Source organism: Lichenostomus cassidix, unplaced genomic scaffold (assembly GCF_008360975.1).
Source record: "Lichenostomus cassidix isolate B80296 unplaced genomic scaffold, HeHo_3.0 HiC_scaffold_35, whole genome shotgun sequence".
NCBI lineage: Eukaryota > Metazoa > Chordata > Aves > Passeriformes > Meliphagidae > Lichenostomus > Lichenostomus cassidix.
In genome coordinates this window covers 510,756-535,859 of record NW_028147256.1, presented here as the reverse complement: position 1 = coordinate 535,859, position 25,104 = coordinate 510,756, and the positions used below count along the sequence as shown (strand labels likewise).

General features: G+C 42.5%; 1 protein-coding gene across 1 annotated transcript in view; it reads right to left on the bottom strand.

The window, feature by feature from the left end:
• Nucleotides 1-25,104, bottom strand: part of LOC146423977 (tyrosine-protein kinase receptor UFO-like) — a 122,657-nt gene that overhangs the window by 17,910 nt on the left and 79,643 nt on the right. The window contains exons 9-16 of the mRNA XM_085044005.1: nt 20,085-20,232; nt 18,318-18,347; nt 15,621-15,750; nt 15,043-15,113; nt 13,725-13,820; nt 12,411-12,488; nt 10,887-10,979; nt 5,680-5,807 (exon numbers count right to left, since the gene is read on the bottom strand). Of these exons, the coding sequence (XP_084900131.1) occupies nt 5,680-5,807; nt 10,887-10,979; nt 12,411-12,488; nt 13,725-13,820; nt 15,043-15,113; nt 15,621-15,750; nt 18,318-18,347; nt 20,085-20,232 (774 nt within the window). The remainder of the gene's footprint in view (nt 1-5,679; nt 5,808-10,886; nt 10,980-12,410; nt 12,489-13,724; nt 13,821-15,042; nt 15,114-15,620; nt 15,751-18,317; nt 18,348-20,084; nt 20,233-25,104) is intronic.

Genomic DNA, 25,104 nt, shown 5'->3' with positions numbered 1-25,104 from the left:
TTGGGGACAATTTGCCAATTTTTGGGATCTCCCAGCCTCGATCTCAGGAGCAATCCCTGCAGCTTTCGGGGCTTTTTTGGTGCATTTTTGGGGTGATTTTTGTGATTTTTTGGGCAATTTTCTTGATTTTTTCAGCGATTTTTTCTGGGATTTTTTTGGGGTGATTTTGGGTTATTTTTGGGGCGATTCCTCACCTTTTTGGGGTCGCCCAGCCTGGATCTCAGCCACAATCCATACCGTTTTTGGGGATTTTTTCGTTCATTTTTTTGCCAATTTTCACCATTTTTGGGCAATTTTCATGATTTTTTCAGCGATTTTTTCTGGGATTTTTTTGGGGTGATTTTGGGTTATTTTTGGGGTGATTCCTCACCTTTTTGGGGTCGCCCAGCCTGGATCTCAGCCACAATCCATACAGCTTTTGGGGATTTTTTCGTTCATTTTTTTGCCAATTTTCGCAGTTTTTTGGGCAATTTTCATGATTTTTTCAGCGATTTTTTCAGCGATTTTTTTGGCGATTTTGGGATTTTTTGGGTTATTTTTTTGGGATTTCTCACCTTTTTGGGATCTCCCAGCCTGGATCTCAGCAGGAATCCCTGCAGCTTTTGGGGCATTTTTTGTTCATTTTTTTGCCAATTTTCGCAGATTTTTGGGCAATTTTCATGATTTTTTCAGCGATTTTTTCAGCGATTTTTTGGTGATTTTGGGATTTTTTTGGGGTGATTTTTGGGGTGATTTCTCACCTTTTTGGGATCTCCCAGCCTCAGTCTCAGCAGGAATCCCTGCAGCTTTTGGGGATTTTTTGGTGCATTTTTGGGTGATTTTTGCAATTTTTTTCAGCGATTTTTGGGGCGATTTTTGTAGGGATTTTTTTGGGGTGAATTTTGGGTTTTTTTGTGGGGATTATTTGTGGGATTTTTGTGGGGATTTTTTGAGGATTTTTTTGCTTTTTTTCAGGTTTTTTGGGCTGATTTTTGTGCTTTTTTCACAATTTTTCAGCCATTTTTGGGGCGATTTTCACAATTTTTTCAGGGATTTTTTTGGGGTGAATTTTGGGATTTTTTGGGGTGATTTTTTTGGGATTTCTCACCTTTTTGGGATCTCCCAGCCTGGATCTCAGCAGGAAGCCATGCAGCTTTTGGGGCTTTTTTGGTGCATTTTTTGGGCGATTTTCGCGATTTTTTCAGCGATTTTTTCAGCGATTTTTTGGGTGATTTTGGGATTTTTTTGGGGTGATTTTTGGGGTGATTTCTCACCATTTTGGGGTCTCCCAGCCTGGATCTCAGCAGCAATCCCTGCAGCTTTTGAGGATTTTTTGGTGCATTTTTGGGGTGATTTTCGCAATTTTTTCAGGGATTTTTTCAGGGATTTTTTTGGCGATTTTGGGATTTTTTGGGGTGATTTTTGGGGTGATTCCTCACCTTTTTGGGGTCTCCCAGCCTGGATCTCAGCAGGAATCCCTGCAGCTTTCAGGGCTTTTTTGGTCCATTTTTTGGGCAATTTTCATAATTTTTTCAGCGATTTTTTCAGGGATTTTTTTGGTGATTTTGGGATTTTTTTGGGGTGATTTTTGGGGTGATTTCTCACCATTTTGGGGTCTCCCTGCCTCAGTCTCAGCAGGAATCCCTGCAGCTTTCGGGGCTTTTTTGGTGCATTTTTGGGGTGATTTTCGCAATTTTTTCAGCGATTTTTTTGGTGGTTTTGGGATTTTTTTGGGTGATTTTTTTGGGATTTCTCACCTTTTTGGGATCTCCCAGCCTCGATCTCAGCAGGAATCCCTGCAGCTTTTGGGGCATTTTTTGGTCCATTTTTTGGGCATTTTTTGGTGCATTTTTTGGGCGATTTTCATTATTTTTTCAGGGATTTTTTCAGGGATTTTTTTGGTGAATTTGGGATTTTTTGGGTTATTTTTGGGGTGATTCCTCACCTTTTTGGGGTCGCCCAGCCTCGATCTCAGCAGCAATCCATACAGTTTTTGGGGATTTTTTGGTGCATTTTTTTGCCAATTTTCGCAGTTTTTTGGGCAATTTTCGCAATTTTTTCAGCAACTTTTTCAGCGATTTTTTTGGTGATTTTGGGATTTTTTTGGGGTGATTTTTGGGGTGATTTCTCACCATTTTGGGGTCTCCCAGCCTCGATCTCAGCAGCAATCCCTGCAGCTTTTGGGGATTTTTTGTTCATTTTTTTTGCCAATTTTTGTGATTTTTTGAGCCATTTTCACGATTTTTTCAGGGATTTTTTCAGGGATTTTTTTGGGTTGAATTTCAGGATTTTGGGGTATTTTTGGGGTGACTTTTTGGGGTGATTCCTCACCTTTTTGGGATCTCCCAGCCTCAGTCTCAGCAGCAATCCCTGCAGCTTTTGGGGATTTTTTTGGGCATTTTTTGGGCGATTTTTGCAATTTTTTCAGCGATTTTTGGGGCGATTTTTGTAGGGATTTTTTTGGGGTGAATTTTGGGGTTTTTTGTGGGGATTATTTGTGGGATTTTTGTGGGGATTTTTTGAGGATTTTTTTGCTTTTTTTCAGGTTTTTTGGGCTGATTTTTGTGCTTTTTTCACAATTTTTCAGCCATTTTTGGGGCGATTTTCACGATTTTTTCAGGGATTTTTTTGGGTGATTTTGGGATTTTTTGGGGTGATTTCTTTGGGATTCCTCACCTTTTTGGGATCTCCCAGCCTCGATCTCAGCAGGAATCCCTGCAGATTTCGGGGCTTTTTTGGTGCATTTTTGGGGTGATTTTCGCGATTTTTTCAGCGATTTTTTCAGCGATTTTTTTGGTGATTTTAGGGTTTTTTAGGGTGATTTTTGGGGTGATTTCTCACCATTTTGGGATCTCCCAGCCTCAGTCTCAGCAGCAATCCCTGCAGCTTTTGGGGCTTTTTTGGTGCATTTTTGGGGTGATTTTTGCGATTTTTTTCAGCGATTTTTGGGGCGATTTTTGCCATTTTTTTGGGGATTTTTTTGGGGCGAATTTTGGGATTTTTTTGGGATTTCTCACCATTTTGGGATCTACCAGCCTCGATCTCAGCAGCAATCCCTGCAGCTTTTGGGGATTTTTTTGGTGCATTTTTGGGGTGATTTTTGCGATTTTTTCAGCGATTTTTTCAGCGATTTTTTTGGCGATTTTGGGGTTTTTTAGGGTGATTTTTTGGGGTGATTTCTCACCTTTTTGGGATCTCCCAGCCTGGATCTCAGCAGGAATCCCTGCAGCTTTTGAGGCTTTTTTGGTGCATTTTTTGGGTGATTTTCGCGTTTTTTTCAGCAACTTTTTCAGGGATTTTTTTGGTGATTTTGGGATTTTTTTGGGGTGATTTTTGGGGTGATTTCTCACCATTTTGGGGTCTCCCAGCCTGGATCTCAGCAGGAATCCCTGCAGCTTTCGGGGCTTTTTTGGTGCATTTTTTGGGTGATTTTTGTGATTTTTTGGGCAATTTTCTTGATTTTTTCAGCGATTTTTTCTGGGAATTTTATGGGGTGATTTTGGGTTATTTTTGGGGTGATTCCTCACCTTTTTGGGGTCGCCCAGCCTGGATCTCAGCCACAATCCATACCGTTTTTGGGGATTTTTTCCTTCATTTTTTTGCCAATTTTCACCATTTTTGGGGCAATTTTCGTGATTTTTTCAGTGATTTTTTCAGGGATTTTTTTGGCGATTTTGGGTTATTTTTTGGGTTATTTTTGGGGTTATTCCTCACCTTTTTGGGATCTCCCAGCCTGGATCTGAGCAGGAATCCCTGCAGATTTTGGGGCTTTTTTGGTGCATTTTTGGGGTGATTTTCGCGATTTTTTTGGGCAATTTTTAGGGCGATTTTCGCGATTTTTTCAGCCATTTTTTTGGGGATTTTTTTGGGGCGAATTTCGGGATTTTTGGGGTGATTCCTCACCATTTTGGGATCTCCCAGCCTGGATCTCAGCAGCAATCCCTGCAGCTTTTGGGGCTTTTTTGGTGCATTTTTGGGCAATTTTCGTGATTTTTTCAGTGATTTTTTCAGGGATTTTTTTGGCGATTTTGGGATTTTTTGGGGTGATTTTTGGGGTGATTCCTCACCTTTTTGGGATCTCCCAGCCTGGATCTCAGCAGCAATCCCTGCAGCTTTTGGGAATTTTTTGGTGCATTTTTGGGTGATTTTTGCAATTTTTTCAGCCATTTTTGGGGCGATTTTTGTAGGGATTTTTTTGGGGTGAATTTTGGGATTTTTTGTGGGGATTATTTGTGGGATTTTTGTGGGGATTTTTTGAGGATTTTTTTGCTTTTTTTCAGGTTTTTTGGGCTGATTTTTGTGCTTTTTTCACAATTTTTCAGCCATTTTTGGGGCGATTTTCATGATTTTTTCAAGGATTTTTTCAAGGATTTTTTTGGCGATTTTGGGATTTTTTGGGTGATTTTTTTGGGATTTCTCACCTTTTTGGGATCTCCCAGCCTCGATCTCAGCAGCAATCCATACAGCTTTTGGGGCTTTTTTTGTTCATTTTTTGGGCGATTTTCATGATTTTTTCAGCGATTTTTTCAGCGATTTTTTTGGCGATTTTGGGATTTTTTTGGAGTGATTTTTTTGGGATTTCTCACATTTTTGGGATCTCCCAGCCTCGATCTCAGCAGCAATCCCTGCAGCTTTTGGGGATTTTTTTGTTCATTTTTTGGGTGATTTTTGTGATTTTTTTCAGCCATTTTTGGGGCGATTTTCACGATTTTTTCAGCCATTTTTTTGGGGATTTTTTTGGGGTGAATTTCGGGATTTTTGGGGTGATTTCTCACCTTTTTGGGGTTGCCCAGCCTCGATCTCAGCAGCAATCCCTGCAGCTTTTGGGGCTTTTTTGGTGCATTTTTGGGGTGATTTTCATGATTTTTTCAGCCATTTTTGGGGCGATTTTTGTAGGGATTTTTTTGGGGTGAATTTTGGGATTTTTTGTGGGGATTATTTGTGGGATTTTTGTGGGGATTTTTTGAGGATTTTTTTGCTTTTTTTCAGGTTTTTTGGGCTGATTTTTGTGCTTTTTTCACAATTTTCCAGCCATTTTTGGGGCGATTTTCACGATTTTTTCAAGGATTTTTTCAGGGATTTTTTCAGGGATTTTTTCAAGGATTTTTTCAGGGATTTTTTCAGGGATTTTTTTGGCGATTTTGGGATTTTTTGGGGTGATCTTTTTGGGATTTCTCACCTTTTTGGGATCTCCCAGCCTCGATCTCAGCAGGAATCCCTGCAGCTTTTGGGGCTTTTTTGGTGCATTTTTTGGGTGATTTTTGCGATTTTTTCAGCAATTTTTTGCGGCGATTTTCGCGATTTTTTCAGCCATTTTTTCGGGGATTTTTTTGGGGCGAATTTCGGGATTTTTGGGGTGATTCCTCACCATTTTGGGGTCTCCCAGCCTGGATCTCAGCAGCAATCCCTGCAGCTTTTGAGGATTTTTTGGTGCATTTTTGGGGTGATTTTCGCAATTTTTTCAGCGATTTTTTCAGGGATTTTTTTGGTGATTTTGGGATTTTTTGGGGTTATTTTTGGGGTGATTTCTCACCTTTTTGGGATTTCCCAGCCTCAGTCTCAGCAGGAAGCCATGCAGCTTTTGAGGATTTTTTGGTGCATTTTTGGGGCGATTTTCGCAATTTTTTCAGCGATTTTTTCAGCGATTTTTTTGGCGATTTTGGGATTTTTTTGGGGTGATTTTTTGGGGTGATTCCTCACCATTTTGGGGTCTCCCAGCCTGGATCTGAGCAGGAAGCCATGCAGGTCGCCGTTGGCCATGAAGGGCAGCAGGACGATGGGAGGAGGAGGAGGAGTTTCGGAGCCGCCGAAGGGCTGCAGGCAAACCCCTGGCGAGGAAAGGGTTAACACCCCCAAATTTTGGGCTCAGAAACCCCAAAATTGGGCTCAGAACTCCCCACGGAGACATCCCAAAATCTGGGGTCAAAACCCCCAAAATCTGGGGTCAAAACCCCCAAAATTTGGGGTCAAAACCTCCAATATTTGGGGCTAAGAACTGCAAAAATTGGGTTCAAAACCCCCAAAAATTGGGTTCAAAACCCCCAAAATTTGGGGTAAAAACCTCCAAAATTTGGGTTCAAAACTTCCAAAAATTGGGGTAAAAATTCCCAAAATTTGGGGTAAAAACCTCCAATATTTGGGGCTAAGAACTGCAAAAATTGGGTTCAAAACCTCCAAAATTTGGGGTCAAAACCCCCAAAAATTGGGGTAAAAATTCCCAAAAATTGGGGTCAAAACCTCCAAAATTTGGGTCAGGAACTCCAAAAAGTGGGGCAAAAATAATGAAAATTAGAGTAAAAACACCCAAAATTTGGGGTCAAAACCTCCAAAATTTGGGGTAAAAATCACAAAAATTAAGGTAAAAAAAACCCCAAAATTTGAGTTAAGAACTTCAAAAATTGGGGTAAAACCTCCCGAAAATTCGAGTAAAAAAACCCCAAAAATTGCAGTAAAAAATCCCGAAAATTAGGGTAAAAAAACCCAAAAAATTTGAGTTAGGAACTCCAAGAATTGGGGTAAAAATCACAACAATTAGGGTAAAAAAACCCCCAAAATTGGAGTTTGGAATCCCCAAAATTTGGGTTCAAAACCCCTGAAATTGGAGAATGGAACCCCAAAAAATTGGGGTTTGGAAATCCCAAAATTTGGATTTGAAAACCCCAAAATTGGGATTTGGAAACCCCAAAATTTGGGTGAAAACCACTCAAAATTGGGATAAAAAACCCCCAAAATTTGGGCTCAAAATTCCCCAAATTGGGATTTGGAAACCCCAAAATTTGGGTCAAAACCCTGAAAATTGGGATTTGGAAACCCCAAAATTTGGGTGAAAACCCCCTGAAATTAGAGAATGGAACCCCAAAAAATTGGGGTTTAGAAGCCCCAAAATTTGGATTCAAAATTCCCAAAATTGGGATTTGGAAACCCCAAAATTCAGGTTCAGAACCCCAAAAAATGAGGTGCAGAACCACCAAAATTTGGGTCAAAACCCCAAAATTGGGGTTTGGAATCCCCAAAATTCAGATGAAAAACTCCGAAAATTGGGGTAAAAATTTTCCTGAAATTGGGGTGCGAAACCTTCAAATTTGGGGTTCAGAACCTCCAAAATTTGGGTGAAAAACTCCCAAAATTGGGGTGAAAAACACTCAAAATTGGGATTAAAAAACCCCAAAATTTGGGTTAAAACTTTACAAATTGGAGTAAGAAACCCCAAAATTTGGGTCTAAAACCCTCAAAATTGGGGTAAAGAACCTCAAAATTACAGGAATTAACCCCAAAAAATTTGGGTTCAAAAACTCCAAAATTTGGGGTTAAAACCCACAAAATTTGGGTTAAAAATCTCCAAAAACTGAGGGAAAAAACCCCCAAAATTTGGGTTCAAAATTCCCAAAATTGGGATTTGGAAACCCCAAAATTTGGGTTCAGAACTCTCAAAATTAGAGTAAAAACCTCCTAAAATTGGGGTGAAAAACCCCCAAAAATGGGGAATGGAAGCCTCAAAATTGGGGTTTGGAATCCCCAAAATTTGGGTTCAGAACCCCAAAAATTGAGGTGCAGAACCACCAAAATTTGGGTCAAAATTCCCAAAAATTGGGTTTTGGAAACCCCAAAATTCAGATTTGGAAACCCAAAATTTGGGTGAAAAACTCCGAAAATTGGGGTAAAAAATCTCCTGAAATTGGGGTGGGAAATCTTCAAATTTGGGGTTCAGAAACTCTAAAATTTGGGGTAAAAACTCCCAAAATTGGGGTGAAAAACACTCAAAATTGGGATTTGGAAACCCCAAAATTTGGATTCAAAATTCCCCAAATTGGGAATTGGAAACCCCAAAATTCGGGTTCAGAACCCCAAAAAATGAGGTGCAGAATCCCCAAAATTTGGATTTGGAAACCCCAAAATTGGGATTTGGAAACCCCAAAATTTGGGTTCAGAACTCTCAAAATTAGAGTAAAAAACTCCTAAAATTGGGGTGAAAAACCCCAAAAATGGGGAATGGAAGCCTCAAAATTGGGGTTTGGAATCCCCAAAATTTGGGTTCAAAACCCCCAAAACTGGGCTTTGGAAACCCCAAAATTTGGGTGAAAAACTCAGAAAATTGAAGGTTCAGAAACATTCAAATTTGGGGTTCAGAAGCCCCAAAATTGGGGTGAAAAACACTCAAAATTGGGATGAAAAAACCCAAAATTTGGGCTCAAAATTCCCAAAATTGGGATTTGGAAACCCCAAAATTTGGGTGAAAAACTCCGAAAATTGGGGTAAAAAATCTCCTGAAATTGGGGTGCGAAATCTTCAAATTTGGGGTTCAGAACCTCCAAAATTTGGGTGAAAAACTCCCAAAATTGGGGTGAAAAACACTCAAAATTGGGATTAAAAAACCCCCAAAATTTGGGCTCAAAATTCCCCAAATTGGGATTTGGAAACCCCAAAATTCAGGTTCAGAACCCCAAAAAATGAGGTGCAGAACCCCCAAAATTTGGGTCAAAATTCCCAAAAATTGGCATTTGGAAACCCCAAAATTTGGGTTCAGAACTCTCAAAATTAGAGTAAAAAACTCCTAAAATTGGGGTGAAAAACCCCCAAAAATGGGGAATGGAAGCCTCAAAATTGGGGTTTGGAATCCCCAAAATTTGGGTTCAAAACCCCCAAAACTGGGCTTTGGAAACCCCAAAATTTGGGTGAAAAACTCCGAAAATTGAAGGTTCAGAAACATTCAAATTTGGGGTTCAGAAGCCCCAAAATTGGGGTGAAAAACACTCAAAATTGGGATTAAAAAACCCCAAAATTTGGGTTCAAAATTCCCAAAATTGGGATTTGGAAACCCCAAAATTTGGGTGAAAAACTCCGAAAATTGGGGTAAAAAATCTCCTGAAATTGGGGTGCGAAATCTTCAAATTTGGGGTTCAGAACCTCCAAAATTTGGGGTAAAAACTCCCAAAATTGGGGTGAAAAACACTCAAAATTGGGATTAAAAAACCCAAAATTTGGGCTCAAAAGTCCCAAAATTGGGATTTGGAAACCCCAAAATTCAGGTTCAGAACCCCAAAAAATGAGGTGCAGAATCCCCAAAATTTGGATCAAAACCCCAAAAATTGGGATTTGGAAACCCCAAAATTTGGGTGAAAAACTCCTGAAATTGGATAACAGAACCCCCAAAAATTGGGGTGTGGAAATCCCAAAATTTGGATTTGGAAACCCCAAAATTGACGTTCAAAACCCAAAAATTGGGGTTTGGAAATCCCAAAATTTGGATTTAAAAACTCCCAAAATTCGAGAATGGAACTACAAAAATTTGGGTTGAAAAAACCCCAAAATTTGGGTTGAAAACCCCCAAAATTGGGATTTGGAACCCCCAAAAATGGGCTTGAGGAATTCCCAAAATTGGGGTGCAAAACCCCAAAATTGGGGTTGAAAACCTGAAAAAATTGGGATTTGGAAACCCCAAAATTTGGGTAGAAAACCCCAAAATTTGGGTGTGAAATCCCCAAAATTGAGGGAAGAAACCCCAAAATTACAGAAAGAAACCCCAAAAATTGGGGTTTGGAAGTCCCAAAATTTGGGTTCAAAACACCCAAAATTTGGGTTCAGAAACCCCAAAATTGGCATCTGGAAACCCAAAAATTTGAGCTCAGAAACCCCAAAATTGGGGTCTGGAAACCCCAAAATTTTCAGTGTCCCAAGAAAGGATTTTGGGGTATTTTGGGGATGATTTTGGGGTATTTTTTGGGATGATTTTGGGGTATTTTTGGGGTTTTCTCACCGATGAGCTTCATGACGTTGGGATGATCAAACTCCTTTTTTGGGGGAATTTTTGGGGTTTTTTAGGGTTTTTTGGGCTCCCAGAAATTTGCAATTTTTTGAGGTTCCCAGACTCCATTTTGGGGTATTTTTGGGATGATTTTAGTGTGGTTTTGGGATGATTTTGGGGTGTTTTTTGGGGTTTTCTCACCGATCAGCTTCATGACGTTGGGATGATCAAATTCCTTTTTTGGGGAGTTTTTGGGGTTTTTGGCTCCCAAAATTTCGGGATTTTTTGGGGCTCCCAGACCTAATTTTGGGGTATTTTTGGGATGATTTTGGGGTATTTTTGGGACGATTTTGGGGTGTTTTTGGAGTATTTTTGGGGTATTTTTTGGGGTTTTTCTCACCAATCAGCTTCATCACCTTGGGGTTGTCAAACTCCTTTTTTCGGGGAATTTTTGAGGGAATTTTTGGGGATTTTTAGGGTTTTTGGGGTCTGAAAATTTCGTCTTTTTTGGGGCTCCCAGACCCAATTTTGGGGTATTTTTGGGATGATTTTGGGGTATTTTTGGGGTATTTTTTGGGGTTTTCTCACCGATGTGCTTCATGACGTTGGGATGATCAAACTCCTTTTTTGGGGGAATTTTTGGGTTTTTTAGGGTTTTTGGGGTCTGAAAATTTCGGGGTTTTTTGAGACTCCCAGACTCCATTTTGGGGTATTTTTGGGATGATTTTGGGGTGTTTTTTGGGGTATTTTTTGGGGTTTTCTCACCGATGAGCTTCATGACGTTGGGATGATCAAACTCCTTTTTTGGGGGAATTTTTGGGTTTTTTAGGGTTTTTTGGGCTCCCAGAAATTTGCAATTTTTTGAGGCTCCCAGACTCCATTTTGGGGTATTTTTGGGATGATTTTAGTGTGGTTTTGGGATGATTTTGGGGTATTTTTTGGGGTTTTCTCACCAATCAGCTTCATGACGTTGGGATGATCAAACTCCTTTTTTGGGGGAATTTTTGGGGTTTTTGGGCTCCCAGGATTTTGGGGTTTTTTGGGGCTCCCAGACTCGATTTTGGGGTATTTTTGGGATGATTTTGGGGTATTTTTGGGATGATTTTGGGGTATTTTTGGGATGATTTTGGGGTGTTTTTTGGGGTGTTTTTTGGGGTTTTCTCACCGATGAGCTTCATGACGTTGGGATGATCAAACTCCTTCATGCAAACTGCTTCGCTCAGGAAATCCTCCAGTTCTCCTCGCGAGCAGATGGAGACTTTTGGGGCGAAATTCGGGAATTTTGGGGGTTTTATGGAGAATTTTTGGGTTTTTTCGAGGATTTGGGGGGATTTTGGGTTGATTTTGGGGGTTTTGGGGGTGATTTAGGGGGATTTTTGGGTTGATTTTGGGGGTTTTTGAGGAGATTTGGGAGATTTTTGGGGTGATTTTGGGGTGATTTGGCAGTTTTTGGGGTGATTTTTGGGGTTTTGGGGGTGATTTGGGTGGATTTTGGGGGTTTTGGGGTGATTTTGGGATTTTTCAGGGATGTGGAGGATTTTTGGGGTGATTTTTGGGATGATTTTGGGGATTTTTTGGGGTGATTTTGGGTTTTTTTGGGGTGATTTTGGGGATTTTTGGGGATTTTTGGTGGGATTATGGGGGTTTTTGGGTGATTGTAGGGAGTGATTTTGGGGGGTTGAGGGTGATATTTTGGTGTTTTGGGGTTATTTTGGGTTATTTTGGGGGTTTGGGGGGGATTTGGGGGTTTTGGGGTGATTTTGTGGGTTTATTTGGTTTTTGGGGGGTTTTGGGTGATTTTGGGGTGATTGATTTTGGGGGTGATTTTGGGTTTTTTCAGGGATTTGGAGGATTTTCGGTGTGATTTTGGGGGTTTTTGAGGTGATTTTGGGAGTTTTTGGGGTGTTTTTGGTGTGATTTTTCCGGATTTTCAGGGTGATTTTGGGGCGATTTTGGGTTTTTTTCAGGGATTTGGGTGATTTTGGGGGTGATTTTGGGTGACTTGGGGGTTTTTGGGGTGATTTTGGGTTTTTTTGGGGTGATTTTGGGGCTTTTCGGGGTGATTTTGGGGGTTTCTGGGGCAATTTTGGGGTTTTTTCGGGGATTTGGGGGATTTTTGGTGTGATTTCGGGTGGTTTTGGGGTGATTTTGGGGATTTTTGGGTGATTTTGGGGATTTTTGGGTGATTTTGGGTGAATTAGGGGTTTTTGGGGTGATTTTGGGTTTTTTTGGGGTGATTTTGGGGCTTTTCGGGGTGATTTTGGGGGTTTCTGGGGCAATTTTGGGGTTTTTTCGGGGATTTGGGGGATTTTTGGTGTGATTTCGGGTGGTTTTGGGGTGATTTTGGGGATTTTTGGGTGATTTTGGGGATTTTTGGGTGATTTCGGGGTGATTTTTGGGGTGATTTTGGGGTAATTTGGGGGGGTTGGGTGATTTTGGGGTTTTTTGGGGTGATTTTGGTTTGATTTTGGGGATTTTCAGCGTGATTTTGGTTTGATTTTGGGGATTTTCAGCGTGATTTTGGTTTGATTTTGGGGATTTTCAGCGTGATTTTGGTTTGATTTTGGGGGTTTTTGGGGTGATTTGGGGTGGTTTTGGGTGATTTTGGTTTGATTTTGGGGGTGTTTTGGGGTGATTTTGGGTGATTTTGGGGTGATTAGGGGTGTTTTTGGGTGATTTTGGGACTCACGTTTCATGGTTTTCACAGCGACTCGCAGAATTCCCGAATCCTGGTGAAGAGTTCCTTCCATCACCGAGCCGAACTCGCCTGGAATTTTGGGAGATTTTGGGGGATTTTGAGGGGTTTTGGGGGATTTTGGGTTTTTTTTGGGTTTTTGCATGAATTTTTGGGGGAATTTTGAGGGAATTCCGAGTGGATTTCGGGATGACTCCGGGATCATTTCGGGATGATTCTGGGTGGATTTTGGATGATTTCAGGTGGATTTTGGATGATTTCAGGTGGATTTTGGATGATTTTGGGTGATTTTGGATGATTTCGGGTGGATTTTGGATGATTTCAGGTGGATTTTGGATGATTCTGGGTGGATTTTGGATGATTTTGGGTGATTTCGGGATGATTCTGGGTGGATTTTGGATGATTTCGGGTGGATTTTGGATGATTTCGGGTGGATTTTGGATGATTTTGGGATGATTTTGGATGATTTCGGGTGGTTTTTGGATGAATTCGAGTGGATTTTGGATGATTTCAGGTGGATTTGGGATGATTTCGGGTGATTTCGGGATGATTTCAGGTGGATTTTGGGATGATTTCGGGTGGATTTTGGGATGATTTCGGGTGGATTTTGGATGATTTCGGGTGGATTTTGGATGATTTCAGGTGGATTTTGGATGATTTTGGGTGATTTTGGGATGATTTTGGGTGGTTTTTGGATGATTTCGGGTGGATTTTGGATGATTTCGGGTGATTTTGGGATGATTTTGGGTGGTTTTTGGATGATTTCGGGTGGATTTTGGATGATTTCGGGTGATTTCGGGATGATTTCGGGATGATTTTGGGTGGATTTAGGGATAATTTCAGGATGATTTCAGGATGATTCCGGATGGATTTTGGGATAATTTCGGATGGATTTGGGATAATTTGGGATAATTTCGGGATAATTCCTGATGGATTTTGGGATAATTTGGGATGATTTCGGGATAATTCCCAATGGATTTTGGGATAATTTGGGATGATTTTGGGATAATTCCCAATGGATTTCAGGATGATTTCGGGATGATTCCGGGTGGATTTGGGGATGATTCTGGACGGATTTTGGGATGATTTCGGGATAATTTCGGATGGATTTCAGGATGATTTCGGGATGATTCCGGGTGGATTTGGGATAATTTGGGATGATTCCGGGATAATTCCCGATGGATTTGGGATAATTTGGGATGATTCCGGGATAATTTCAGGTGGATTTGGGATAATTTCGGATGGATTTCGGGATAATTTCAGCTGGATTTTGGGATAATTTGGGAACATTTTGGGTTCCCATCTCACCCTCTCCCAGGGTTTTCCCCAGCGCCACTCTGTGCCTCTCGACCAGAACGTCGCGCAGCTTCTCCTTCAGCTCGGCGCTGATCCCCAGCCGCTGCACTGCGGGGACAACAACGGGGACAGTGGGGACATTGGGGACATTAACGGGGACAGTGATGGGGACATTAATGGGGACAGTGATGGGGACAGCAACGGGGACAGCAATGGGGACAGTGATGGGGACATTAATGGGGACAGTGATGGGGACAGCAATGGGGACATTTGGGGACATTAACGGGGACAGTGATGGGGACAGTGATGGGGACAGTGATGGGGACATTGGGGACAGTGATGGGGACAGTGATGGGGACATTAATGGGGACAGTGATGGGGACATTGGGGACAGCGATGGGGACAGTGATGGGGACAGTGATGGGGACAGTGATGGGGACATTGGGGACAGCGGGGTATTGGGGACATGGGGGACATTAATGGGGACCTTGGGGATATTGGGGACCTTGGGGACAGTGGGGACATTGGGGACATTTGGGGACACTGGGGATATTGGGGACATTGGGGACATTAATGGGGACAGTGGGGACATTGATGGGGACATTAATGGGGATATTGGGGATGTTGGGGACATTGGGGATATTGGGGACATTAATGGGGATGTTGGGGACATTGGGGACATTGGGGACATTTTGGGATTTGGGGACATTGGGGGACATTGGGGACATTGGAGATATTGGAGATATTGGGGACATTAATGGGGACATTGGGGACATTGGGGATGTTGGGGATGTTGGGGACATTGGGGACATTTGGGGACATTGGGGACCTTGGGGATATTGGGGACATTAATGGGGATATTGGGGATATTAGGGATATGGTGGGGATTTGGGGACATTTGGGGACATTGGGGACATTGGGGACACTAATGGGGATATTGGGGATATTAGGGATATGGTGGGGATTTGGGGACATTGGTGCCATTTGGTGCCATCGGTGCCATTGTGGACATTGGGGTTCAGTGCCACCGGTGACATTCAGTGACATTCAGTGACATCAGTGCCATCACGGTCACTCGGTCACTCAGTGACACCGTGGTCACTCGGTCACTTGGTCACTTGGTCACTCGGTGACACTGTGGTCACTTGGTCACCAGTCAGTCACTCGGTCACTCGGTCTCACAGTCACTTGGTCACTCAGTCACTGGGTCACCCGGTCACTGGTCACTTGGTGACACCACAGTCACTCGGTCACTCGGTCACTCAATCACTCGGTCACACGGTCACTCGGTGACACCGCGGTCACTGGTCACCTGTCCCCGGTCACTCACGTGTGGCCTGAGCCGAGCTGCGGCCGTAGGAACTCCTCACGCGGAACCTCACCGATGGCTCGAACGCCGCCCTGGGGACATCGCCGTGTCACCGCCGTGTCCCCAGGGACACCGCTGTGTCCCCAGCTGTCCCCAGGGTGTCCCCAGAGTGTCCCCGGGGCCACTGCCGTGTCCCCAGCTGTCCCCAAGGTGTCCCCAGGGTGTCCCAGGGTGTCCCCAGAGTGTCCCCAGGGCCACCGCCGTGTCCCCACATGTCCCCAGGGTGTCCCAAGGTATCCCCAGAGTCCCCAGGGTGTCCCAGGGTGTCCCCAGGATGTACCCGAGATGTCCCTGAGGCCACCGCGGTGTCCCCAGGGTGTCCCCAGGGTGTCCCCAGCTGTCCCCAGAGTGTCCCCAGAGTGTCCCAGGGTGTCCCCAGGGTGTCCCAGAGTGTCCCCAGGGTGTCCCAGGGTGTCCCCAGGTGTCCCCAGGGTGTCCCGGGGTGTCCCCAGGGTGTCCCCAGGGTGTCCCAGGGTGTCCCCATGGTGTCCCCAGGGTGACAGGGAGGTGGCAGGGAGGTGACAGCGCTGTTCCCTCACCCGAATCGCGTCTCCTTGCGCCGTCGCCGCGCCAGCAGGGCCAGCAGGGCCAGCAGGGCCAGCAGTGCCACCAGGGCCACCAGGGCCACCAGCGAGGGCCACCAGGAGCTGGGGGGTGGGGCTGGGCGCACTGCGGGGACACAGGGGGGTGGCAGTGTCATTATTGTCATTGTCATTGTCATTATCGTTGTCGTTGTCATGTCATTGCTAACATTGTCACTGTCATTGTTGTTATTATTGTCATTGTCGTTATCATTGTCATTGTCATTGCTAACATTGTCATTGTTGTCATTGTCATTGTTATTGTCATTGTCATCGTCGTTGTCACTGTCATTGTCGCTGTTATTATTGTCATTGTCACTGATGTCATTGTCATTGCTATTGTTTATCATCATCATTGTCATTATCATCATTGTCGCTGACGTCATTGCTATCATTGTCACTGTCATTGTCATTGTCATTGTCCTTGATGTTGTCACTGTCATTGTTATTGTTGTCATTGTCATTATTATTGTTTATCATCATTGCCATTGGAATTGTCATTGTCATCATCATCATCATCATCATCATCGTCATTACCGTTGTCATTGTCATTGTCATTGTCATCATCGCCATCGTTATAGTTATTGTTGTCACTGTCATTGTTGTCATTGTCATCGTCTTGGTCACCATCATCAATGTCACTGTCATCATTTTTATCGTCACTGTCATCGTTGCTATCGTAGTTGTCATGGTCATTATTGACATTGTCATTGTCATTGTCATCATCATCGTCATCATCGTTACCATTGTCACTGTCATCGTCATCATAACTGTTACCATTGTGACTGTCATTGTCATTGTCATCATTACCGTCACTGTCATCATCATCATCATCATCGTTACCGTTGTCATTGTCATCGTCATCATAACTGTTACCATTGTGACTGTCATTGTCATTGTCATTGTCATCGTCATTGTCATCATCATCATCATCATCATCACTGTTGTCATTGTCATTGTTGTTGTCATAGTTATCGTCCTATCATCACCATCATCATCATTGTCATTGTCATCATCATCATCATCCTTGTCACTGCCATTGTCACCATCACCGTCATCATCATCATCCTCAACCCATCCCAGTCCCATCATCATCCCGTCATTATCATCTTCATCCCAATCCCAACCTCATCCTCATCATCCTCATCCCAATCCAACCTCCATCTCATCTTCATCCTCATCTTCATCCCAATCCCAACATCATCATCCTCATCTTCATCCCATCCCATCTCCATCATCATCCTCATCCCTCCTCATCCTCATCATCCTCATCCTCATTCTCATCTTCGTCGCAATCCAATCTCCATCTCCATCATCGTCATCCCACATCATAATCCTCATCCTCATCCTCATCTTCATCCTCATCCCAACATCATCATCTTCATCCTCATCTTCATCCCAACATCATCATCTTCATCCTCATCTTCATCCCAACATCATCCTCATCTTCATCCCAATCCCATCCCAACATCATCATCCTCATCATCCTCATCTTCATCGCAAAACAATCCCCATCACCATCATCTTCATCTCAATCTCATCACCACCATCATCCTCATCCTCATCCTCATCTTCATCTTCATCTTCATCTCAACATCATCATCTTCATCCTCATCATCCTCATCCCAATCCAATCACCATCTCCATCATCATCTTCATCATCATCATCTTCATCCCATCCCTTCCCATCTCATCTTCATCCTCATCTTCATCCCAATCCCAACACCATCATCCTCATCTTCATCCCGATCCTAACATCATCCTCATCCTCATCTTCATCCCATCCCATCCCATCCCATCCTCATCTTCATCCCATCCCATCCTCATCTTCATCCCATCCCATCCTCATCCTCATCTTCATCCCATCCCATCCCAACATCATCATCGTCATCATCCTCATCCTCATCTTCATCCCATCCCATCCCAACATCATCATCCTCATCATCCTCATCCTCATCTTCATCCCATCCCTTCCCATCTCATATTCATCCCAATCCCAATATCATCACCATCATCTTCATCCCGATCCTAACATCATCCTCATCCTCATCCTCATCCCATCCCATCCCATCCCATCCTCATCTTCATCCCATCCCATCCCATCCTCATCTTCATCCCATCCCTTCCCATCTCATCTTCATCATCATCTTCATCCCAATCCCAACACCATCATCCTCATCTTCATCCCGATCCTAACATCATCCTCATCTTCATCCCATCCCATCTCATCCCATCCCATCCCAACATCATCATCGTCATCGTCCTCATCCTCATCTTCATCCCAATCCCAACATCATCATTGTCATCCTCATCTTCATCCCAATCCTATCTCCATCCTCATCCTCATCCTCATCCTCATCCTCATCCTCATCCTCATCCTCATCCTCATCCTCATCCTCATCCTCTTCATCACAATCCAATCTCCATCTCCATCATCATCCTCATCTTCATCCCATCCCATCCCTTCCCATCTCGTCCTCATCCTCATCTTCATCCCAATCCCAACATCATCCTCATCATCCTCATCTTCATCTTCATCCCAATCCCATCATCATCCTCATCCTCATCTTCATCCCAATCCCATCATCATCCTCATCCTCATCTTCATCCCAACATCATCCCCATCATCTTCCTCCTCCTCCTCCTCCTCCTCACCCAGCTGTGTCTCCAGCGGTGTCTCTCCAGCTGTGGGGACAGAGAGAATTTGGGGCTTTTGGGGGATTTTGGGGGATTTTGGGACATTTTGGGGCTTTTGGGGGATTTTGGGGGATTTGGGGACATTTTGGGGTTTGGGGGATTTGGGGATTTTGGGGAAATTTGGGGGATTTGGGGATTTTTTGGGGATATTTTGGGGATTTTTTGGGGTGGGATTAGAGTATTTTTTCAGGGTTTTTGGGAGATTTTTCAGGGTGGGATTTGGGGATTTTTTGGGGGGGATTTGGGGATTTTGGGGGGTTTTGGGGCTTTTTTGGGGATATTTTGGGGATTTTTTGGGGTGGGATTAGAGAATTTTTTGGGGGTTTTTGGGGATTTTTTCAGGGTGGGATTTGTGGGGATTTTGGGGATTTTTGGGGGTGGAATTTAGGGATTTTTCAGGGGTTTTTGTGGATATTTTGGGGTAGATTTTTGGGATTTTTTGGGGGGTTTGGGGGATTTTTCAGGAGTCTTTTAGAGATTTCTTGGGGAAATTTTTTGGGGATTTTGGGGATATTTTGGGGGAATTTTTGGGGTGAATTTGGGGTATTTTGGTTCACTCATGCTGCTCCTCCAGCCGCAGCAGGGGAAGAACTTGGAGATATTTTAGGGTGGATTTAGGAATTCTTTTAGGGATTTTTTGGGGGATTTTTCCAGATTTTTGGGGGATTTTTCAGGGTGGATTTCACAGCTATTTTGGGAAATTTTGGGGATATTTTAGGGATTTTTTGGGGTGGAGTTAGGGGATTTTTTCAGGGTTTTTTGAGGATTTTTTGGGGATTTTGGGGAATTTTTCCGGGTAGGATTTGCGGATTTTTTGTGGGATTTTTTTCCTGGGATTTTAGGGTGTTTTGGGGTGAATTTTGGGGATATTTTTGGGGATATTTTGGGGACATTTTTGGGGTGAATTTGGGGTGTTTTGGGGTGAATTTGGGGACATTTTTGGGGTGAATTTGGGGATATTTTTGGGGTGAATTTGGGGTGTTTTGGGGTGAATTTTTGGATATTTTTGGGGTGAATTTGGGGATATTTTAGGGATATTTTTGGGGTGAATTTGGGGTATTTTTGGGGTGAATTTGGGGACATTTTTTGGGGTGAATTTGGGGTATTTTGGGGTGAATTTGGGGATATTTTTGGGGTGAATTTGGGGTGTTTTGGGGTGAATTTTTGGATATTTTTGGGGTGAATTTGGGGATATTTTAGGGATATTTTCGGGGTGAATTTGGGATATTTTTGGGGTGAATTTGGGGACATTTTTTGGGGTGAATTTGGGGTATTTTGGGGTGAATTTGGGGATATTTTTGGGGTGAATTTGGGGTATTTTTGGGGAGAATTTGGGGTGTTTTGGGGTGAATTTGGGGACATTTTTGGGGTGAATTTGGGGACATTTTTGGGGTGATTTTGGGGCCATTTTTGGGGTGAATTTGGGGTGTTTTGGGGATATTTTGGGGATATTTTTGGGGATATTTTGGGGACATTTTTGGGGTGAATTTGGGGTCAATTTGGGGATAATTTTGGGGGGATTTTGGGGATATTTTTGGGGTGAATTTGGGGCGTTTTGGGGTGAATTTGGGGCCATTTTTGGGGTGAATTTGGGGCGTTTTGGGGTGAATTTGGGGACATTTTTGGGGATATTCTGGGGCCATTTTTGGGGTGAATTTGGGGTATTTTTGGGGTGAATTTGGGGACATTTTTTGGGGTGAATTCGGGCTGTTTTGGGTCACTCACGCTGCTCCTCCAGCCGCAGGGGGGCGCTCCAGGGCCCCTCCCCCCCCCCGGTGTAAGCCGAAACTTTTAGGGTCAAATTTGGACCCAAAGAGGCCAAAAATCCCAAATCCAGAGAAACTTCCTGGGCGAGACCAACGTCCTGAACCACCTGGGTTGGGGGAAAAACAGGGAAATTGGGAAAATTGGGGAATTTGGGGGGAAATTGGGGGAAAATTGGGGAATTTGGGAAAAATAGGGAAGAAAAATGGGGAAAAAGGGGAGAAAATTGGGGGGAAATGGGAAAAATAGGGAAAAAATGGGGAAAATTGAGAGAAAATTGGGGAAATTGCAGGAAAATGGGAAAAAATAGGGGAAAAATGGGGAAAATTGGGGAGAAAATTGGGGAAATATGGGGAATTTGGGAAAAATAGGGGAAAAGTGGGGAAAATGGGGGGAAAAATTGGGGAAATATGGGAGAATTGTGGGAAATTGGGGAATTTGGGGAAAATAGGGAAAAAATGGGGAAATTGGGGAAAAATGGGAAAATAGGGAAGAAAAATGGGAAAATGGTGAGAAAATTGGGGGACAATTGGGGGATTTTGGGAAAATTGGGGGAAATTGGGGAACTTGGGAAAAATAGAGAAAAAAACAGGGAAAATTGGGGAATTTGGGAAGAAAAATGGGGAAAAAGGGGAGAAAATTGGGGGAAAATTGGGGGAAAATTGTGGGAAAATGGGGGAAAAAATGGGGAAAAAGGGGAGAAAATTGAGGGAAATATGGGGAATTTGGGAAAATCGTGGGAAATTGGGGAATTTGGGAAAAATAGGGAAAAAATGGGGAAAATTGGGGGAAAATGGGGAAATTGGGGAAATTGGGAAAATAGGGAAAAATGGGAAAAATGGGGGGAAAATGGGGAGAAAACTGGGGGAAATTGGGGAATTTGGGAGAATTGTGGGAAATTGGGGAATTTGGGAAAAATAGGGAAAAAATGGGGAAAATTGTGGGAAAATAGGAAAAATGGGGAAATTGGGGGATTTTGGGAAAATTGGGAAGAAAAATGGGGAAAATTTGGGGGGAAAATTGGTGGGAAATTGCGGAATTTGGGAAAAATAGAGAAAAATGGGGAAAATTGGGGGGAAATGGGAAAAATAGGGGAAAAATGGGAAAAATGGGGAGAAAATTTGGGAGAAAATTGGGGAATTTGGGAAAATTGTGGGAAATTGGGAAATTTGGGCAAAATAGAGAAGAAAAATGGGGAAAATTTGGGAGAAAATTGGGAAATTTGGGAAAATTGTGGGAAATTGGGGAATTTGGGAAAAATGGGAAAAAATGGGGAAATTGGGGAAAATGGGAAAAATGGGAAAAATGGGGAAATAGGGGAATTTGGGAAAAATAGGGAAGAGAAATGGGGAAAAATGGGAAAAATGGGGATGAAATTGAGGGGAAATTGGGTGGAAAATTGGGGAAATTGGGGGATTTTGGGAAAAATGGGGAAATTGTGAAAAATAGGGAAGAAAAATGGAAATTGGGGGAAAATGGGGAAATTGGGGGGATTTTGGGGGAAAAGGGGAAATGGGGAAAATTGGAAAGAAAAATGGGGAAAATGGGGAGAAAATTGGGGGAAAATTGTGGGAAAATGGGAAAAATGGGGAAAAAAATGGGGAAAATGGGGAGAAAATTGAGGGGAAATTGGGGAATTTGGGAAAAATAGGGAAAAAATGGGGAAAATGGGGAGAAAATTGGGGAGAAAATTGGGGAATTTGGGAAAATCGTGGGAAATTGGGGGGATTTTGGAAAAAGGGGGAAATGGGGAAAATTGGGGAAATTGGGAAAATTGGGGAAGAAAAATGGGAAAAATGGGGAGGAAATTGAGGGAAAATTGGGGGAAATTGGGGAATTTGGGAAAAATAGGGAAGAAAAATGGGGGAAAAATGGGGAAATTGGAGGGATTTTGGGAAAATTGGGGAATTTGGGAAAATAGAGAAGAAAAATGGGGGAAATAGGGAGGAAATGGGGAGGAAATTGGGGGAAAATTGGGGAATTTGGGGAATTTGGGAAAATAGGGAGGAAAAATGGGGGAAGTCGGGAGGAAATTGGGGGAAATTGGGGGAAAAATTGGGGAAATTGGGGAAAATGGATGGAAAATTGGAGGGAAAATGGGAGAGAAATTGGGGGGAGATTGGGAAAAATGGGAAAAATGGGAGAAATTGGGGGATTTGAGGTGAATTTTGGGGTATTTTGGGGTGAATTTGGGTGATTTTTGAGGTGAATTTTGGGGTTGTTGAGATCAGGGTGTTTTTGCTGAATTTGGGGTTTTTCGATTGGATTTTTTGGGATTATTTTTGTGGTGAATTTTGGGGGTTTTTGGGGTAAATTTTGGGGTGATTTTGATGTGAATTTTGGGGTTTTTTCAGTGAATTTTGGGGATTTTTCACCAAATTTTGGGGTTTTCGGATCAGATTTTTTCAGAGATTTTTTCAGGGATTTTTTTGGGATTTTCCAGGATTTTTTTGGGGTAAATTCTGGATTTTTGGGGTAAATTCTGGATTTTTTGGGGTCTCACCTTTGGGCTCCTTTGGTGCCATTTTTGATGTGAATTTTTGGGTTTTTCGCCGAATTTGGGGGTTTTTGGATCACATTTTTTTGGAGGATTTTCGTGGCGAATTTTGGGATTTTTGGGGTAAATTTTGGAGCGAATTTGGAGTCATTTTGAGGTGATTTTGTGGCAATTTTGGGGCAAAATTTGGTGGTTTTTTGGCAAATTTGGGGGTTTTTGGATCAGATTTTTTGGGGATAAATCCCAGATTTTTGGGGATAAATTGTGGATTTTTTGGGGTCAATTCTGGATTTTTGGGGTCAATTCTGGGTGTTTTCAGGTCTCACCTGAGCCACCAGGTAACCTCTCAGAATTCCCTTTTTTGCCTCCTTTGGGCTCATTTGGTGCATTTTGGATGTGAATTTTTGGGGTTTTTTCACCAAATTTGGGGGTTTTTAGATTGGATTTTTTGGGGTTATTTTGGGATTTTTGGGGTAAATTTTGGGGTGAATTTGGAGTGATTTTGAGGTGATTTTGATGTGAATTTTGGAGCTTTTTTCCAATGAATTGTGGGGATTTTTCACCAAATTTTGGGGGTTTTGGATCAGATTTTTGGGGGTTTTTTTGTGTTGAATTTCAGGATTTTTGGGGTAAATTTTGGGGTGAATTTGTGGTGATTTTGAGGCGATTTTGGGGTTTTTTTGGGGTAAATTTCAGTGATTTTTTCGGGGTTTTTTTCCAGGGATTTTTTGGGGATAAATCCCAGATTTTTTGGGGATAAATCCCTGGATTTTGGGGATAAATCCCAGATTTTTGGGGATAAATCCCAGATTTTTTGGGGAAAAATCCCAGATTTTTTGGGATAAATCCCTGGATTTTCAGGTCTCACCTGAGCTCCCCCAGGACTCTCCAGAGCCACCAGGTAACCTCTCAAAATGCTGTTTTTTGGGCTCATTTGGTGCATTTTGGATGTGAATTTTTGGGGGTTTTGGATCAGATTTTTTTTGGTTTTCTTTGGGATTTTTGGGGTAAATTTTGGAGCGAATTTGGAGTCATTTTGAGGCGATTTTGTGGCAATTTTGTGGCAAAATTTGGTTTTTTTTCCCACTAAATTTGGGGGTTTTTGGATCGGATTTTTTTGGGATTAATCCCAAATTTTTTGGGATAAATTGTGGATTTTTTGGGGTCAATTCTGGGTGTTTTCAGGTCTCACCTGAGCCACCAGGTAACCTCTGAGAATTCCCTTTTTTGCCTCCTTTGGGCTCATTTGGTGCATTTGGGATGTGAATTTTTGGGGTTTTTTCACCAAATTTGGGGGTTTTTAGATTGGATTTTTTGGGGTTATTTTTGTGGTGAATTTTCAGATTTTTGGGGTAAATTTTGGGGTCATTTTGTGGCAGTTTTGGGGTGAATTTAGGGCAATTTTGGGTGATTCTGTAGTGGTTTTGGGGTGAGTTTTGGGGATTTTAGGGTCAGGATTTTTTGGGATAAATTTGGGGTGATTTGGGTTTTTTGGGGTGAATTTGAGAGGATTTTTGGTCATTTTGTGGCAATTTTGGTGAGATTTTTTGGGGGTTTTTTAAACCAAATTTGGGTTTTTCCAAATCAGATGTTTTGGAGGATTTTTGTGGCAAATTTTGGGGTTCTTGGGGTAAATTTTGAGGTGAATTTGAGGCAATTGTGGGATGATTTTGTGCCATTTTTGACACAAATTTTGGGGTTTTTTCAGTGAATTTTGGGGATTTTTCACCAAATTTTGGGTTTTGGTTCAGATTTTTTTCAGGGATTTTTTCAGAGATTTTTAAAGGAATTTTCCAGGATTTTTTTGGGGTAAATTCTGGATTTTTTGGGATCTCACCTTTGGGCTGATTTGGTGCCATTTTGGATGTGAATTTTTGGGGTTTTTTCACCAAATTTGGGGGTTTTTAGATTGGATTTTTTGGCGTTTTTTTGGGGTGAATTTTGGGATTTTTGGGATAAATTTTGGGGTGAATTTGGGGTGATTTTGTGGCAGTTTTGGGGTGAATTTTGGGGCAATTTTGGGTGATTCTGTAGTGGTTTTGGGGTGAGTTTTGGGGATTTTAGGGTCAGGATTTTTTGGGATAAATTTGGGGTGATTTGGGTTTTTTGGGGTGAATTTGAGATGATTTTTGGTCATTTTGTGGCAATTTTGGTGAGATTTTTGGGGTTTTTTTTGCTGAATTTGGGGTTTTTCAGATCAGATTTTTTGGGGTTATTTTTGTGGTGAATTTTGGGATTTTTGGGGTAAATTTTGGGGTGAATTTGGAGTGATTTTGATGTGAATTTTGGGGTTTTTTCAGTGAATTTCGGGGCTTTTTCACCAAGTTTTGGGGTTTTTGGATCGGATTTTTCCAGGGATTTTTTCAGGGATTTTTTTGGGATTTTCCAGGATTTTTTTGGGGTAAATTCTGGATTTTTGGGGTAAATTCTGGATTTTTTGGGGTCTCACCTTTGGGCTGATTTGGTGCCATTTTTAATGTGAAT